At 30.9% G+C, this 19268-nt stretch overlaps 1 protein-coding gene across 2 annotated transcripts; it reads right to left on the reverse strand.

Annotated features, from left to right (window-relative positions):
* Positions 1–3490: 3490 nt before the first annotated feature.
* On the reverse strand, positions 3491–8268 carry LOC114388239 (protein NSP-INTERACTING KINASE 2-like). Of its 2 annotated transcripts, none has more exons than XM_028348641.1 (12): positions 7921–8268; positions 7605–7742; positions 7371–7503; positions 7181–7252; positions 6951–7094; positions 6778–6849; positions 6618–6677; positions 6390–6481; positions 5940–6089; positions 5515–5856; positions 4703–5082; positions 3491–4138 (listed from the first exon to the last, which is right to left on the reverse strand). In XM_028348641.1, the coding sequence occupies exons 2-12, from the start codon at positions 7702–7704 to the stop codon at positions 3818–3820; spliced, it is 1866 nt and encodes a 621-aa protein (XP_028204442.1). In that variant the 5' UTR covers positions 7705–7742; positions 7921–8268; the 3' UTR covers positions 3491–3817. The 2 variants fall into 2 exon arrangements, with proteins under 2 accessions (XP_028204442.1, XP_028204433.1); XM_028348632.1 differs by having other exon boundaries at positions 7911–8268.
* Between the last annotated feature and the right edge of the window lie 11000 nt (positions 8269–19268).

A 19268-nucleotide genomic window follows, 5' to 3' on the forward strand; every position in this document is an offset into this window, starting at 1 on the left:
ATCAGATACAGAGTACAACTACATCACAATCAAAGACTAGAGAGAACTAGTCGTTCATGGTCATGATAAGACTAGAAAACTCAATAACCTTTGCCACCAAAAGCCTCCCCCACTGCCTTTTCCATGCTTAGAAATTAGAATCCTTTCACAAACATAAACAACATAACAAAAGATACTAAAAAGAGAGACTCTCATTCCTTATTTATAATATTATGCTGAGGTCCACCTTCTATCTTTATTTACTTAAATCTGTTTGCAGACCACGAGCACATAAAATTACCGAATGCATACAAAATTAACTTAACATCGTAGGAAATTAATTTGAGCTATGATGGGATTTTCAAGCAGCAGATGAACAATATAATCCTTTTCCACAGCTTCTCATAAATTCAGTTCTTCTAGATAAGACTCCATTTTTACCACCCATAGGTCATCATAACCTTCACCATCAAAGATTGGAAGAGTGATTTGAGAGAAACTTGATTCACCCTCCACTATTTAGGTCCCATAAGAAAAGGACTCTAATACCAAATGTTAGTTCTTATTTTAGGAGAAAGAAAATGTCAAAGAAGAAAGTAGTAGAAAATGCAACGTAAGAATGTATTTTAGAGGAGCTCATATTTTTATTAAATGAAACTCATTTAAATATATTGAGATTACTGAAAAAAAAGATAATGCTCCTTGATTTCAAGAAATGCTACAAAAAACTAGAAAATAAAATAAAAAAATTGACTTAAATCAGAAACTATGTTATCCATAAAAGAAAAATAACAAATTTGACTTATTCAAACTAAAACTACTTTAAAAACATCTCAAGGTACGATTTCAACAACAAGGAGACTCTGCCAAAGAGTGAGTGAAAAGGAGGAGTTGAAGAAGACACATAAGAAAAGTATACTATCAATCAATACTATGTTAGATCGGGTTGAGAATCTAGAAGGGAGGTTGAATAGATTCTTTCAAAAAATTTGCCAAACCGTTCTTGACACTAATTAAAAACAACATTTTAAATCAATCAAAGTTTTCTCAAAAGATCTTTAGAAAATAGAAACTTTTATGATGATCCTTTGAAATCAATTTCACTCTTAAGATGATTACAAAACACATAATTATAGAGAATAAGAGAATCACACACAAGTTTATATTAGTTCAGTTCAATACGGACTTACATCCACTTTGTTCTAAGTCCTCTTAGAACATCCACTATATAGAGAACACTAGTACAAATATTATACACTCATAATTCTCTAATAGGAAACAAATCTTTCTCTTAACACTATAAGAAAAGATCCAAAATTGAAATCCTATCAATTCTTCAACATCCCTGATAACTCTAACCAAGAGCAACACTCTAAAAAGATTAAAAGATAAGGATCGAATACACCTGAAAAATGTGTAATTCTTTGATCTTCAATATTTCTTCACAAGTTGATCAATACATGATTGTAAAATGAGTGATTTTTTTTATCAACTTCAATCTTTAGACGTACTTCTTCTTTAAGACTCTCTTGAAATATTTTTCACAAATTCTAAATGAATCAAGAGTCTGTTAAAAGAAAACACATAAGGATGTTTATAAACTTTGACAATTAAAATAGATCTAATCGATTATAAAAATAGGTAATCAATTAATTTTTCAAAATCTCTTTTGTTCTATAATTCCAAAAATTGGTTAATCGATTAGCAAAAAGGATAATCAATTAATTTGTTTCAGTATGAGAATATCAATTCCATATGTTCTGACTGGATAATCGACTATCAAGTGTGGCAATCGATTATAGATTCAATCAGAGAGCTTCCTTTTGTTTCCTAGAGTTGGGTAATCGATTATTTTAAGCTGCAAAACGTTCCTTCTTCCGAAACTGACTTAGGCAATCAATTACCAAATGAAACAATTGATTAATTTGATGTTGCTAGCCAAATTTCAAGTAGAAGTGAGTTCTTAAGAAACTTAGAGACAAAGAAGTATTGGTCTACTTCACAACTAATCAAACACTAAGCATGTAAAAGATAAACAAAAAACTAAACACACACATGCCTAGACTAAAAACAATGAATACAAATGTTTCATCTATCCAAATATGTTAGTCATTGTAAAATTATCAAACCAAAAACTAAACTAGGAACTTCATGCTCTTCAAGCTTTGTTCTAACACCTTCGACACAAATCTTGTAGTATTCAATTACGATTTTTATATTTATGGAACTAGTGCAGCATGCCAAAATACTTACAGTAAATATAGGAAAAAATCCTAGTGCATAATTGAGGTAAGTTGTAAGCCTCTCGCTCCCTTATATTAGTGGATCGACAATGCATCCTGCACACTATTTACAAGGGTTGTAAAGATAAATATTCCAACGAGGAAGTATAAAAGGGGGAATAATCAAATCTAGGAAGCAAAAACAAATAGAAAGAAGAAGTAATCTTGAAAGGCAATGTGGCTGTGTAGTAAGCTTGCTGACAGAGACAGAATAGAAAAGGTTATTAGGCTGTCGCTGTTTTTTGGTTACTGATACACAAGGTAATCTGGTTGAATCAGTGGCTTAAACTGGATGATGACAGATAAAAAAGAAGAGGGTAATAGGATGTGGGCGGGGTTGGTTATTCATATACAAGGTAAATCTGATATGCAAGATATTGGTCAACCCAAGTTTATAAGTCACCATTCATCCTCTAACTCAACCATGTCAAGTTCTACCACCTCATATCACACTCACTTGTTTCCAATTCATGACAGAAGAAATTAGTGCTGTTTTAAAGTAGGCTGGCTCAACGCCAGTGGCACAACTGTGGATTGCCCCTAATACTGATCAAAGAGAAGGAAATATAAATTTTTTTACTTAGTTTTTTATCAAGATCTGAACACGATTAGAATTTAAATTTTTTTACTTGCATGAAGGGCAAATAGAAAAAGAAGAAAATGTTGAAAGAGAAAATTAACAAAGACAAAGAGAAAGCAATTGGTCCAGAGAGACTTTTATTGTGTAGCCTCCTTATTAAAATTCTAATTCCTATCATCATATTCTTGATGGGGAATAGTTTACAATTTACATAGCCTAGATGTTTATTTTTCTCTTCTAACTAACTGATTAGCACACATTTTTCTATAAATATTGTAAAGCAATGTACAGGATTCTTCATCTTAAAATCGGGACCCTTCATATGGGATAAGGAATACGGAAGTTGTCCAATTGAGAAATTGTCAGAAAGATCAAGAGTTTGAAGCTTTTGGAGCCTCCCAATCTCAGAGACAATATCATTGTTTTTCATGTTATGGCCATTTTTTTGGTTCACACTAAGAGCTTAATTTTGATATATTGTCAGTATAAAAAAATTTACGATGTTAACTAACTAGATAACACCTTGGTGTTGTTGCTATTTGAAACCTTCTTTCTAGCTTATGTTACACAATGGGCACTATGCCTTACCATGCACCGAAAATCTGTTAGAATCTAACACGAAAACAGAAGCAAATTAAGCAATGAGTCATAGGTGAAAACACTCAAATCCCAACATACTATTATTGACAGTTTAAGTACAACCTATTTATATGAACGTTATTCTTCAAACATGTTGAAGGAGCCAGAAGGACATTTCCCACAAAAATCTTCGCCTCCATCTATTAAGAACAACATATAACACTCAATCTATACGTCAATGTCTCCAATCAGATTATGTACAGTCAGAAACTAGCATCACTCTTTGAGATGCTACTAATGTTACATCAAGTTCTCTGCAACTCAGGAACTTGCATTTGAAGAAACTTTCACTTTCTTTCACTCTTCACCAACTTTAATGTCACTGTGACTTTGTGAATTATCTTGGTCCAGAAAGTTCCATTGCTTGGGCAAGTAATGAAGAGTCATCAGTGAGATCGGAGTAGCGCTCCGAAGATGAGAGTTCATTGCCTCTACTTCTTGTGGATTCAGCACTCTGTGAGGCCTCCCATTTCTCTGCAAGACCATCTCCTTCAAGCATTCTAACCACTTCAGACATCTTTGGTCTGTGGCTTGGAAGGTATTGAGTACATAAAAGAGCCACTTGAACTATTTCATCAAGCTCAATCCTATCATAGTTGTTTTTCAGGTCCTTGTCAACCAACAAGTCAATTTTCTTCTCTTGATGGATTTTCTTCACCTGCAAGTATGGTGATGGTGAATACATTTAGGACACATCACCTGATAAATTATTCATAAGCTTGACTGTGAAATTTACTGAAATAAGACTTTTTTTTAAGAAAAAAAAAACTTTGACAAGTTTATCTGTGAAATGTTTCAGTAGTTAAGCAAGCAACTGAATTAGATAAATAAAGGTTTAAACATGCTTTTAATTCATGTAAATATGAGAAACTATGGTTTTATTACTTCAAAAAAATTTTGGTTACTTACAATCCTTAGGAATATAATTTTTTGTATACGATGTATCGTAACTTAGTGATTACATGACATGTATCTAGACATGCCTTATCAGCTATCACTCTAAGATGGCATGTTTCACTATATATCTAGATGCATGTCGCGTCATCAATAAATCGTTGTAAGGATTATTTTCAAAAACATTTAAAATTTAAAAAGACCAAAATCAACAAAAGAAATTTGTCTAAACTAAAACCAAAATTCACCATATTTCCAAATACTATCAAACACATCAAACCATAAATAAATAAATAAATGATAAAGAAACCAATTCTGTGTAGCTCACCCAGTCTAGCATGGCTCCTTTCTGGTTTGCTGCTTTCCCAAACTCAAGTGCTCTTTGGCCTGATATAAGCTCAAGAAGAAGAATGCCAAACCCAAACACATCTGTTTTCTCAGAAGATTGGCCTGTAGAGAGATACTCAGGGGCTATGTGCCCCACAGTGCCTCTCACTGCTGTTGTCACATGAGAATCCCTGTGGTCCAACAGCTTTGCCAACCCAAAATCTCCCACCACAGCCTCACAATAATCATCAAGCAAGATATTTGCTGCCTTCACATCCCTGTGAATAATCTTTGGGTCACACTGTTCATGCAAATATAGCAAGCCTCTTCCAGCTCCTAAAGCTATTCTCTTCCTTGTAGCCCAGTCCAAAGCTGGCTTGGCTGTATCATCAAAAGGTAAATGAATACTCCTACTTCATAAACCAAAGGTTATATTTGGAAACTCAAAACATTTTCTTTTACTTTGGTTTTATGGAAATTGAAGTGCATCCAAGTCTGGGATGTGTATAAAAAGTTTCATGTGTATGGCAGCAGACCCAAGATGGATACATATACAAGCTAACTTGCAATTTGGTCCTAGAAAGTGACTGTTTGTGTTATTTTGGTCCCTGAAAGTTTTTGTTTAGATAAATTAGCCTTTTGAGAGATAAAATTGTTTATAAGTTCACAACTAACTTGTTAGCAAGTAAACACTTCTGATCAATTTTGTACAAAACATGCACTTTAAAGTATTAAAGTCACACAATTACCATTTTGAATAACCAAATTGTGTGTTAAACTCTACACATATAGGAACTACAGAATAGCCATTACCTTTTAGACGGGAAGCAACACTGCCATTTGACATGTAGGGATAAACCAAGAGCCTCTCTGTAGCTGTCATGCAGAACCCATACAGGCGAAGAAGATTCCGATGGACGGCTAAGCTGATCATCTCAACTTCAGTCTGGAATTGGATCTCACCTCCAATGGCATTACCATCTTTAAGCCTTTTTACTGCTATAACTGTACCATCTTGGACATAACCTTTGTAGACATTTCCAAAACCACCTTTGCCAATCAAGTTCTTGCTGCTGAAGTTATTTGTAGCAAGCTGAAGTTCTCTGAAGTGGAACTTCTTGAGGTTTCCAAGACAAACCTCTTCGCGGTGTTGTTCTGAAAGAGAAAAAGCTGAGTTAAAATAGAAGAATAAATCATGATATGCCTACCAAGTTGGTCTATGTTTATGATCCACTAACCATTAACATCAAAGAATATTTGCTTGTTATATCTTTGTCTCCACCAGATGAGGAAACCAAGTCCCAGAATTAGTAAGCATATGCAGCTTAAGCTTGAAGCAAATGCCAAGGCAAATTTGTGACTCTTTGGTCTTTTGGTGGATTGTGAATCTTGAAAAGCATTTCAGGAAACTATGTTAGGGTATGAAGGTAATTGCAAGCTAAAAGAAAAAAATAAATACAGGGGAAGAGAATGATGGAAGCAATGATTTTAAACATGTTAAGACAACTTAGAAATTGATAGTTATGAACAGTTCTTTGTTTGTGAAATGATTTTGCATCCCAAAACAATAGTTTTGGAATAGAGTTTTAGACTAAGTCCACTTATGACAGATAAGAAGAAAAACTTTAGATGCCACATCATGAGGGAGGAAAAGCATAAACAAATATAAATATAATCACTATGATTACCTTGAGAATTATTTGGAGCAGAAGGAATTGAAGTTGTTCTGAAGCAGTTCTTCTCAACTCCAGTGGCACATATCTGAGGATTGCCTATAATACTGTTTCAAGAGAAGGAAAAACATACAATTACTTAATAACACGTAAACAGCATATGTATGTTTTTTAACTCACTTGAGGAAAACATAGAAAATATTGAATGAGAAAAACTAATAAAATTAAGACCAAACACCTTACTTGAATGTTTTTGCATTTATTCTTGGTACAGGTTCACTCAAGTTATTGTAAGAGATATCCCTAAGCAAAATTCAGAAGAAGACAAATTATTGATAAGAAATCAAATTAACAAAGGAGGAAAAAATAATAAGTTAATAATAAAAAGCTAGAAGAGACTTACAGAAAGGCAAGCTGAGTCATGTTAGCCAAAGAGGAAGGAATTGGTCCAGTGAGACTGTTATTGTTTAGCCGCCTGATTGAAATTCAAATTCCTATCATCATATTCTTGATAGGGAATTAACACAGATTTTTCTATAAAGCCTATGAAATAAAGTGTAGCATTCTTGAACTTACAAATAGTGGAGACCCTTCATGTAGGAAAGAGTATCTGGAAGTTGACCAGTGAAGAAATTGTCAGAAAGATCGAGAGTTTGAAGCTTTTGGAGCCTTCCAATCTCAAAAGGGATTGGTCCTGTTATATTATTATCCTGCAGAAGCCTGCAAAAATGCCTTGTAAGATAATATTCTTAACAAAACTTCCTCCAATTCTTTCTTTTTACCATACATAGCATGTTGTTACTCACACAGTCTGGAGGTTTGTTAAGTTTCCTATGCTTGGTGAGAGAGTGCCAGATATACTTTGGCTTGGAATCCCACTGAAAAGATGAAAAATGATGAAATAAGAAGTGGAATCTTAAGAAGAAGAAGAAAAAGAAAAACAGTGAAATTGAATATTTCTTGTTATGGTTTTTGGTTTGTTCCAGTTTGACTTACAGGGCAATCACAAAATGATCAGAAGAGCAAGTGACCATGGCCCAGTTGCAAGGATCCACAGCATCAGTATCCCAGTTATTTAAGACAGAATGAGGATCCACCAGAGAGTTCTTAATGCTCATAAGAGCTTGAACTGCATGTAAAACAAGCATATTCATTAGGACTAGTGAATGAGTGACCTTACAATTATTATGTGCTCTAGGAAAACAAGGGAAGTGCTCCTAGTCATATCACCTTCATAGTTGACACCTTTAGGAGAAAGCAAAGCAGCCACTGAAGTCCACAAGAAGAACAAAGCTAAACAAAAGAGAGCCACATCCCCACTTCTCTCCATTGGGTTTTGAAGGATCACCAGAAACTTATTACTTATTCCTACAACAAAAGTGAATCAAGTTGTATCTTTAAGAGGAGGCAAGTAAGGAGCAGGTTTTGAATGATTCAGCTAGCACCACCAAATCCAACTTGGTTTGTTTTTGTTACACTGCATGTCATGTTTTACATCAAAAGAGGAACCTCATCAACCAAGTCCAAGAACAGTACCATTTCCCACCTGCTTTGAACCCAGAAATTGCACTCACTCCCACCCTTGTGTCAGACTTGTTGAGTCAGAGCCAATGGTAAAAAAAAAGACTTGAAAGAAAACCAGCATGCCTGCTGATGGTTCAACAAAGAAAGCAAAGGCAAAGAATATATAATAAATAAATAAAAAAAAGCCATGAGGCACCCCTCCATTAGCCTCTTTCTAGATAAATGCAAAAGATGATTGAAAAAGAAAATTCCATCAATCATGCATTGGTCTAAAGAGCAGTAGTGTTATTCACTTATTCTATTCCTTCAAATATAATAATAAAAGAAAGAAAAAAAGTAAGAGCAAGTGAAGTATTATCTGTTAAGCATTGTGAAAGTTTGGATCAATGAACCTTAATCAGAAAATTAACTAAGAGGGGCAATGAGTTTAGCTGCCATCAACTATGAGAGAGAGAAATAACACAAAGTGGATCGCTATGATTTGTTAACCTCTCTCAGTGTCCTGTAGAAAGAAGAAGAAAAAATTAAGAATCCAAAAACATTCCCTGTCCCTGAGGTATGTCATTCATTAACTTTTAAGTACCGAACTCCACTTTCTTTCGTTTTATTCAATTATTATGAGAAAAAAAGTTAGAATCCCAAGGGATTGAGGTTGAGATTGGTGATGCAATGGCTCCTTGTGTGAGAGATCTTTGTTGTGTCAATTATGTCTCCCATTTTCTCTCACTGTTTTAAATTTCCATTTTTCTTTGGTCATGTTAATAATCTTAGTTGGCTATGCTTTATTGATTCTCAATCACTCATTTTGTCTCCAAATAATCACATTCATCAGACAGTTCCTCTAATAAACAAGCCAAAAGCAGCCTACTTTTAAAAGCAAAAGCTGTTCTCACACTATTCTGAGTTATCTATTCCCCACACTTTGAAATTCCCAAAGTGCCCCCCATAACTAACAAAGCCAAGGTGAGGGCTTTTTTTAGTTTTTACCATCATCGCTGTGTCATGAAGTACAAGGGGTTTGTGATGTCTATTTCACTCCCGTTTTAATAGGAACTTTTGTTTTTAAATTTTTCATCAAATTTTGGTTTGCATATCAGAGCTGACATGCAGAACCCACCAAGCTAAAGAACTGTGGCATCCAGTTAATATAAAATTTGTTTTCCTACTCAGTATTTCAAGCCTCAAATAATCAAATTAGAATCACAAAATCATATTAATAAAAAATGGGAGTGTTGCAATCTACAATGCAAGTTTTCTGTCAGAGCCGTGTGCACATAGATCCATTTAATCTGAAGTGGTTCTATTTATAATGTTTTTTAAGCTTAACTGAAACTCGCATCTAGAATTAACTTTTGTATATACAATTTTTATGAAAAAAATAAAGCTAGTCATGTATAATCATTTGTCCAGCTGTAAGGTGTACCTTAAGTAAATGGTTTACCTTAGTAATTGGCTGGCCTGGCAGAAATAAGAATATCACATTACTTTATTAAATTTATAATTTTCTTAAGTTTAAATTTTTTTTCCCTGCATTTTAGGTTTTATTTTTCTTTACAAATTATTTTATTTGTTATCTTAAAACACTTTAGATAATATTTTTCACTGTTTAAAACATATTTTTTTTACTAATTAAAGTGTTTTAATGACAAAAAATAAAACAAAAATGTTTTACAAAGATTAAAATAAAAAAATACAATATCAAAAATGAAAAAATATTAAATTAGAAGAACCAAAAAAATATTTAAATCTTTTTTTATCCGTCTTAGTTATTAATTTTTTATTAAAGTGTTAGTGAGAAAAATTAAACTCATGACTTTTGTCCCCCCTCTCCCTTCAACATGTAAACTCTCCTTCTTAATTATCAAATTAACTAAATTTATAATTTTCATTTATATATTCTAAATTCTAAACCTTTTAATTTATTTTGTAACTTTTGTCTAAAATTTATAAATTCACGAAGACAAGATATACGAAATTGTTTTTATAAAAGACTTAAATATGTTTTTGGTCTCTAATAAATACATGTTTCTTACGTTTGGTCCCTGATAAAATTTTCTTTAAGATTGGATCTCTAATATTTTAAATATTTTGCCTTAGGTCCTGCCGTTAGTCCGTAATCATTGACTGCCTACATGAGTGTTAATTGGATACGTAAGAGTCTGATGTGTCGTGTCAAGTGTAACATTTGGTGTTTACTATTTTATACACGTTGGAATATATATTTTTTTAAAACAAAAACAAGCAAAACGGCATCGTTTTAATGTACTCCAAGGACTTTTTTCAAATCCACTCCATGGCCTCCCAAAAGCTACGTCGTGGTTCTGGAGTTCATATTTCTTCCATAATGTAACTCGGGGGACTCTCAATGGTAAAACATCATCAAGACAGTGGACGGCCCAAAAGCTAAGCAACATTCCAGGACCAAACCCAACAAGCCAATCACAATTTCTAACATCAGGTTCAAATCCTTCTTTGGAAAAAACTTGTTTGGCATCTTTGCCAGATCTAAATATTTCCTCAAATTTTGTCCCCATCTCACAAATATACCTGAACTAAGAGTTCCATTTAAGGACTGATTAATCTCAACAACAACGACAACACAAAAAGAGCAATTTGTGTTCTTTTGATCATTGATGTCCTTCCCAGCTCTCTTGACCTTTCCATTATCAATTTCACTCCATAACCTTGTTGTACCATCTAAGTTGCAAGTCAAAAGTACATGCCTTACAGAACACTTACCATATCTTCTGGTCAAGGTCCCTTCCTTGTGGCTTCGACAAGAAGGGTTACCGCTGAAAATCGTAACAATGAATGAGAGTGAAAATAGGAGTTACCAACGAGGACAGAATATGGGGGAAGGAGAGTTGGTGTAAAGAGAAGAAGAAGACGAATCCACCATGTCAGATTTGGAAAAAGAAACCATGTCGAGGGAGAAGTTGTATCTCCCGGCGGGGGCATCGACAGGGAGAAGATGAAGTGGTTGTCCTCGGAGTCACCATTGTTAGAGAAGAAGTCCTTGGCTGGAGATGGGAGGCCATGGAGTGAATCTGAAAAAAATTTAGAGAAGAAATCCTCAGAGTACATTAAAACAACGACGTTTTCTTTTTAAAAAATTCAAACATGTATAAACAGCAAGAACAAAACTTACATGTGGCACGATACATCACACTCCTATGTGTTTCAGTTAAAAGACACATACAGCAGGGACTTAAGATAAAAATTTTGAAATATTAGAGACCCAATCCAAATGAAAAATTTATGAGGAAACAAACGCAAAAAATGTGTATTTATCAGGGACCAAAAGTATATTTAACCCTTTATAAAAAAAGTTATAAATTTGTTAAAGTAACATAATACTCTTTGTTTTGTTTTTTAATGTGTGTTTAGAGAAGTGTTTGTAAAAATGACTTTGAATGAAAAGGATTTTAGTTAAAAATGATCTTAGACTAAAGTGACTTATGTTTCGATCTCAAATTCGTAGGCATTTTTAGGATTCTCATATTCAAAGTATTATCCACTTAGGAACTTGATGATCATCAAGGCACCTCGGTGAGTAGAGAAAAGATAATGTTTATAAATGATTCATTATCTCAACTCCTAAATGATATGAAACTGTTACCGAAATAACTTATATTTAGATATTGTTATTTAGAAAGTAAATCTCATGTAAACTAAAATTCAATGAAAGTTTTCAACTTAACATAAAATCTATTTTTTATAACTTCAAATCAAATAGAGATTTAGACTAGAGGCAAACTTAGTTTTATCTAACAACAACCAAACATTTGTATCTATACTAAAATCACTTTTGAGTAAAAACAAGTATAAATATGATTTTAGTTTTTATATTTTAGTTTTTTCTTGTTTTTAGTTCCTGAAAGTTCATATTGTCTAAATTTAGTCTTTGTATTATATTAAAAATATGTTTTTAGTCCCTCCACACATATTCTTCACAAACGATGTTAATTCTTGAGAAATGGATTATTGTCGGTTCTTGCTTTCAACATCAACAACTTTTCCCTAAATGCACATTCTTTTTGTCCTAGTTGCAAAGAACATGATGTGGATTTTAAACCACAACTCCTACATACATATATTGATGAGAAACCATGCAATTCATAGAATTGCAACACAAACTCTTGAAGAATGATGGTGGAAACGAATATAGGAATGAAGTCACAGTTCGATGCGTTTGGATTTAGGAGAGACATTATAATAATTTTTTTAAAAAAAAATCCATGTCATTGTAATTAATTTTTTTAAAAAAAAATCAGTCAATTCTAACAATTAAAATTAATGTCATTTGTGAAGAATATATGCCGAAGAACTAAAAATATGTTTTTAATAAAATATAGGAATTAAATTAGACGATATAAAACTTTAGGAACTAAAAAAAATAAAAATATAAAGATTAAAAAAATATTTTTCCTTAAAAATAAAGTGTGTGTTTAAAAAAAAATTGTTTAACATGACTTATTTTACATTTATGTTTGAATCATTTTACACTTTTTAAAGTATTGAACACTAATTTACCGAACACTTCAGTTTATTATTATGTTTTTAGAGTGTCTAAGGCTGTCTACTACAATGCTATTTAATTTTCGATGTCACATACTGACGTAAATTCAAAACTACTCTCTACCCTTATCAACATACAAAATTAGATGTGAATACATAAAATTAAAAACACCACCTAAGGGACCAAACAGTAGACTCTTTAGCCAAGAGGCTCGCTGCCTACCAATAATCTACATTGATTTATATTGTGTCAGGTGCAAACATATTATATAGAAGTTACAATTTTATGATATATATATATATATATATATATATATATATATATATATATATATATATATATATATATATATATATATATATATATATATATATATATATTATAAGAATATGTTAACTTACACCCATTTATTTTTTAGAAGGAGTAACATAATAAATTTTATTTATAAATTTTCTTAAAATACATTAAGCATAACTTATTAACTTTTTTCTTCTAAAAGGTAAGTGAATATATGTTAACCAAATAGGTAAAGGATTTGTTAACTTACACCCACATAATTTTTATAAGGAGTGAGTTATTAAATTATAACTATAAATTTCTTTAAAATATACCAATTGTAATATGTTAACTTATTTTTTCTAAAGAAATGAGTGGATATAAATTAGCAAACCCTTTATTTATAATATTATTATTTTATCATTATATATATATATATATATATATATATATATATATATATATATATGATAGGGTTTGAAACTTTTAATTCTTTAATAAAGACTAAGTTATACCATTCAATTAGTGATTCATCACGAATAATACAATATTTTGACTGAATCAATCATCAATTTAGTATTTAAAACTATATCTTTAACTATCAACTAAATTTTTTATTTTAAGTTAACTTTTTTTTACTTTTAATTAGTTTTATCGACAATAATCATAAATTCTCTCTCTTGGTCTAACACCTCAAATATGCAAAAAAGACCCTAAATTACTTCATCGACGTGGATCCGTTCAACCTACATGCGGAAGCAAACATTGCAAAGAACTAATTTTGATAAAAAAAAAAATTACCGTGAAATTAAACGAATTTTGTATATGAAAAAATATAAGAAAATGATTATTTAAATTTTTAATCGTTAATAAAATTGATAAATATGTTGTGTTTACAAGTATCGGTACAAAACATACCCACACTGACACAATTATAGAATTGTTAAAGAAATGAATTCCACATTTATAAGTTATAAATATTATCGTTATCCGTTTAATTTTTTCAATATTGATTACTAAAATATAATAACATTTGATGCAGTACTGCAGTGAAGCCTCTCTTTTTCTCCACCACGTTTCCTTTTTCATTTTTTGGTGAAAAAAGAGGGTGACTAGCTAGTGTTCAAAGTTCAAACACCTTTTCCTTTATAGGTGAAACGGGTCCCAGTGTTTCCATCTGAAACAGGATCAGTGACCACTTGATTGTATGGCATGGCTCCTAGGTGCACGTGCATTACAGACCCCACACTAATACGACTTGACGTTCAAACAGTTCCTTGGACCGATCCAATATCATCAAAGATTATAATAAGTTGAATAATCATAAAGAAATCATCAAAAACTAAATGTGAACAACAATCCAATAAGATAAGACTTGCATTAGGGTTAATTAGGCTACTTTAATTTGATTCTAAGGCACATCGCAAATATATGTGAATGTTGTTAGAGTTATCATCTTAGGCTTTTTTTTTTTGGCAATTATCATATTAGACATTATCCTGATCCTTCTTAGGATCATCATCCATTAGTTTCTTGAATTTATGAATTGTGTTTGCTACAACACATAATTAAGTATTTTTATTCTAATTTCTTACAAGATTTTATTATAGAAAGTAATAATGCACAATTTTACAAATGTCACATGAATACATTATCTTGATGATTTAATATAATCTTCAATAATATATTACAATAAAAATAAATTTAATTATTTTGTAGATATTGAATATATTCAACGAGTCATTTTAATTAATTTTTAACTTTTTTCTTATTAGCTGAAAAGGTTTGTTAACGTTTGTTGAACAAGTTTTTTTAGTAGTTTCTAGTATTTTTTTAATAACTTCTAATGTTTTTTAAAATACTACTTTGAAGAAAAAAATACTAACTTCTAACTTTTAGTTATTTTATATTTTATTTATTTTTTATCTATTTAATAAGTTGACTTAAAAGCTTTCAATTTTTAGCTCACATAATTTTCAAATTTTAACTAATTTTTCATCTTTCAATTTTTTTAGTTAGCTTTGTAAAACATAAATATAATAATATTATCATTTACTAATTATCAATTAATAATGATTTTTCCTCTAAAAAAATAAATATTGGGCACGTGAGAGAGATGTTATAAGTGTGAAAAAATGGGTAAACTTATGTTTTTCTTTTACTGAAAGTAAACTTTATTTTGTTTTGAATTTTCCAAATATGTTTCCAACGTTTGGACAAGTTTTTGTGGTAATTTGTTATTTGTCTTATAAAATTTTTCTTGAAATGATAACTTTGTTCGTTCAGAAAAAGACTCTAAAATTTTCTAAAAATACAACTGAACACCCTTCTTGTAATAATGATAATTTTTAACCACTATAATAATATTTATAAATTATAAAAATAAAAAATTCCTTTGAAAAAGAATTTTCAAATATTCGTATTCAATTTCTCTACTATTCATATATCTTAAAATTGATTATGGAGTTTTGTGGATCAATGCATTCCAATCAAAACATCAACAAATGAATGCTTAAATTGAAATAATTGACTGGTCATGTTAAACCCGTTTTGCATAAAACGGGAGCAAAACGGGTTTCTCCAATACGAAAATTTGACCCAACTTGTTCTAGATCAGAATGAAACATTTTTTAAATATTGTTATTTACATGAGATATTAAATTCGCTAATCAATTAAAGAAAACGTGAAATCAAAGCATAAATAAAAGTAAATTGGATTTTGTAAAATTTGTGCCATAAAATAATTTTTTCATAAAATCACTGCGAGACTACTAGAATGCAAAAACATTCCAATTAGGTTGAAACCCCTTTACATACCGACAAGAAACACACCAAACATGATTAACAAAAGGAAAGAAAACAAGAAACAAAATAAGAGCACTATACTAAGATTCATTTATGGAATTAGGAAAACCTAGGTAAAGGAAGAGCAATTATGTCACCAGAAGATGGATCCTGTCAAATTCGGAACATCATCTCAGCAAAAAGAATCAGATTGAGAAGAAAACCAATAATTGGCTAGAATGTCTGCACAAGAATTTCCTTCTCTATAGACATGAGAAAAATCCAAAATTATATTTTATATAATTCTCCCACCACCTACGCAGGCATGAATGCCGAGCTGGAGTCATGCACATCCCAGTCAAATATTGGACCAGCTCCTTTGCACCACAATTTCTAAAGCAATGATGGCGGCCAAGCATTCAACATACAGGGAAGACTCGATACCTGCACTTGATAGTGTCAGGAAGGGGAGAGCCCAAAGAACCTCTCGGATAAGCACAAGATATTGTTTTTTTTTAAGTGATCTTCAACCATCATTATGTTAAAATTATTAACAACATTGATTTTAAATTATTAAAATGACTAAGTTGAATCTAATAAAAAAGATAAAATCCAATATATATTATTTTTTACTTATGTGTGCACATATATATATATATATATATATATATATAATATTCATTAAATAACTTATATACATTATATAAAATATATTTCTCTTTTATTATTCTTTTCAGTTTTAAATTTATTTTTTAAAAGATATAAAATATAACTTATCCACACATAATTTGTCCCCTACATCTCACCAATACATGCACTAATATAATAATAGACTTAATATATAAAATATAAATATAGGTTTAAATTTACTTTGGTCCTTATTGTTTTATAATTGAGTAATTTTGATCTCTCAAAAATCGTACATTTGATTTTCACATTTTTTTTAATTTAGTAATTTTATTTCACTGATAATCTATAGTAATATTTTTTAATAAATATTATTAATGTGACATGTTACTGTAATATTAATGTGATGGATTACATGTAATCCAACACACATACAAATGTGTCACACTAACAAATTAATGACATGTCAAACACTATTAGTATCATGTGAGTACATTTCCAATGTCACATTAGTATATAGGTAAAATTGTACTTTTGATTTTTCAGTTTTACTTCAATTTCGCATTTGGTCTCTATTTTTATAAATTCCTATAATTTTGGTCATGAACGGTCCAATCGAACGTTGACCATTAACCTTAGACGTTGACTGTCACATGTCAACGTCTGAGAGGCACATTAAAACTGCTTGCGTTTTTGCCTTTTACCCATCTGTGGAAAAAAAAATTACACTAAAAAAACCCTAAAAATCCAAACTACAGTCTACTCCATCGTCCCCTCTCCCTCCATCACCACCGCCACCTCCCTCCTCTCCAAACTAGAAATCTACTCCATCGTCCCCTCTCTCTCCATCACCACCACCACCTCCCTCCTCCCTCCTCCACCACCACCGCCTCCGCCACAAGTTTCCCAGAAAAAATCCAAACTACAGTCTACTCCTTTGTCCCCTCTCTCTCCATCACCACCGCCACCTCTCTCTTAGCTTCTTCGTTACCAACGATGAGCGCAACCATGAAGATCTACAACACATCCTCAGCTGCTAGATGAAGCAACTACGCAACCAACATGCGCAAGATCTAATTTTTTTTGTTCAGATCTAAACATTTTTTTTCAGATTTGAGTTTCTTTGTTTCAAATCTAACCTTTTCTCCCACGCACATTCCCATTTGAACTTCAACCGTTCATGGTTTTTGCAACCTTCGTGACTCTATTTTGTGTTCATTGTTGTTCTTGTGTTTATAGTTGTTGGTGAGTATAAAGGTTAGGGTCGTGAGCGGAATTGGTGAAGGTGGTTGTGGTGTGTGCCGACGACGGTGGGTAGGGGGTTAGAATGACTATCGTGGACAGCAACACTATGCACTGCTTCTACCCCGATTTTGAGGTTACTCAGAAAAGTCTGCTTCAGGTGCTCCCCACGGCTATTGGGGTTTTTGCAGGTTGGGTTTTCATGATTTTCCCCGACAAGCGAAATGGAATTGGATACCCTTTGAATTCTAATTTGGTTTTAGGATTAGGGATTTGGAAATAAATTGGTTTTAGGGTTTTTTACCGTAAAATTTTTTTTACCACAGATAGGTAACACGCAAAAACGCAAGCAATTTCAATGTGCCTCTGAGACGTTGGCACATGACAGTCAACGTTCGATTGGACCGTCTAGGACCAAAATTGTAAAAATTTATAAAAATGAAGACCAAATTTGTGAATTAAATTATCGGGGAACCAAATACGAAATAAGAGTAAAACTAGGGACCAAAAGTGCAAGTCTGTCTAATATATATGTTGGATTGAAGGCCGATGCACATTGTTAAGTGTGGGGACAATTGCCTCCACACAATTTTTTTAAAAGAAGGTAAGAAGTTGTAAATGATAAAAAGAGAATAAATCGGTATTAGTCTTATAACTTTAGTTTTTCCTTTTTTATAATATTAATAATGAAAAAATCATATAATATTTTTAAAATATAAAAATGGGTAAAGAACAATTATATTTTATAAAAATATAGATTATTTTTCCTACACATTGTGTATTTTGTAAAAATTTATAATATTTTTCTATGAAAATATTATAAAAGAATTGCTCTCACTATAAAGAATTTTGGATCCACCACTATTTCCATGTCAATATTTGAGTGTAATGTCATAAAAAAAGTGTGACATCTATATTTTTGTTAAAAAGTTGGCGGTAAACTTATAGTAGACCAAATTATTAAATTTAAAAAATATAAGAAATTAAATGTGGGATAAAAAATTTTGAGAAATTAAAACTGCGTAATTATAAAATTATAGGGACTAGCAATATATTTAAACCAATAATATATATAGATATAAACAAATATACAGTTTTATAATATTTTAATAATTAAAAAAGTGGGAGTAGAACCTCATGCTATGTTTGGTTAGAGAAAAAGTGAGAAAAAATATAAAGAAAAAAATAGGAATAATGAGATTTTTTTAAATTGGAAAGAAAAAAGAAAAAAATAAATTTTTTAAAAGCAAATTTAAAATTTTCTTTCCTTTTAATTAGGCGTATGTTTAGTTTCAGGTTAAGAAATTAATTTTAGATAAATTTTGATATGTTTGATTTCATATTGTAAAAAAATTTACAATTAGTTATGGATTTCAAATTAATCTTAAATTTAAATAAATTTGACCAATTTTTATATTAAATTCAAATTTTTTTACTAAATTTTACTTTTAATTTGATTTTTATTTTATAATAAAAATATGCGAACATGAATTGTTAGCTGAGTTTTCCGCCAATCAGAGTCACCGCAGGGGCATGCACTGTATATGGATAGGACATTTATTTAGTATATTAAAAAATTGTTATATATATGCAAATTATTATAAACATTATATTAAAACATATTTATTATATATTTAAAATATGTATATATATATATATATATATATATATATATATATAGCATTTTTTTAACTAATTAACTAACACACACATACGCCATTTATTTACAGTGGGTTTAATCCACTATAATTAAATTATTAATTATATATAAAAATAAATTTATAAATTAAATAGATAAAATTACATGTAGAATAAAGTTATTAATTAAATAAAAATAACTTAGTTACAATAGGCTGAGCCTATTGCATTCAAATTGTTGTACAAATAGTGGATTGTTGTACATTTATGCTATCAAAAAATTA

Source organism: Glycine soja, chromosome 2, assembly GCF_004193775.1.
Source record: "Glycine soja cultivar W05 chromosome 2, ASM419377v2, whole genome shotgun sequence".
Lineage (NCBI taxonomy): Eukaryota > Viridiplantae > Streptophyta > Magnoliopsida > Fabales > Fabaceae > Glycine > Glycine soja.

Excerpts from the sequence above, each read along its gene's own strand:
- LOC114388239 (XM_028348641.1), bottom strand. The coding sequence starts at position 7,704 with ATGGAGAGAAGTGGGGATGTGGCTCTCTTTTGTTTAGCTTTGTTCTTC. Across the intron at positions 7,095-7,180 it reads TTAACAAACCTCCAGACTGT|GCTTCTGCAGGATAATAATA; the intron begins GTGAGTAACAAC and ends GCATTTTTGCAG. Across the intron at positions 5,857-5,939 it reads AATATTCTTTGATGTTAATG|AACAACACCGCGAAGAGGTT; the intron begins GTTAGTGGATCA and ends TTTCTCTTTCAG.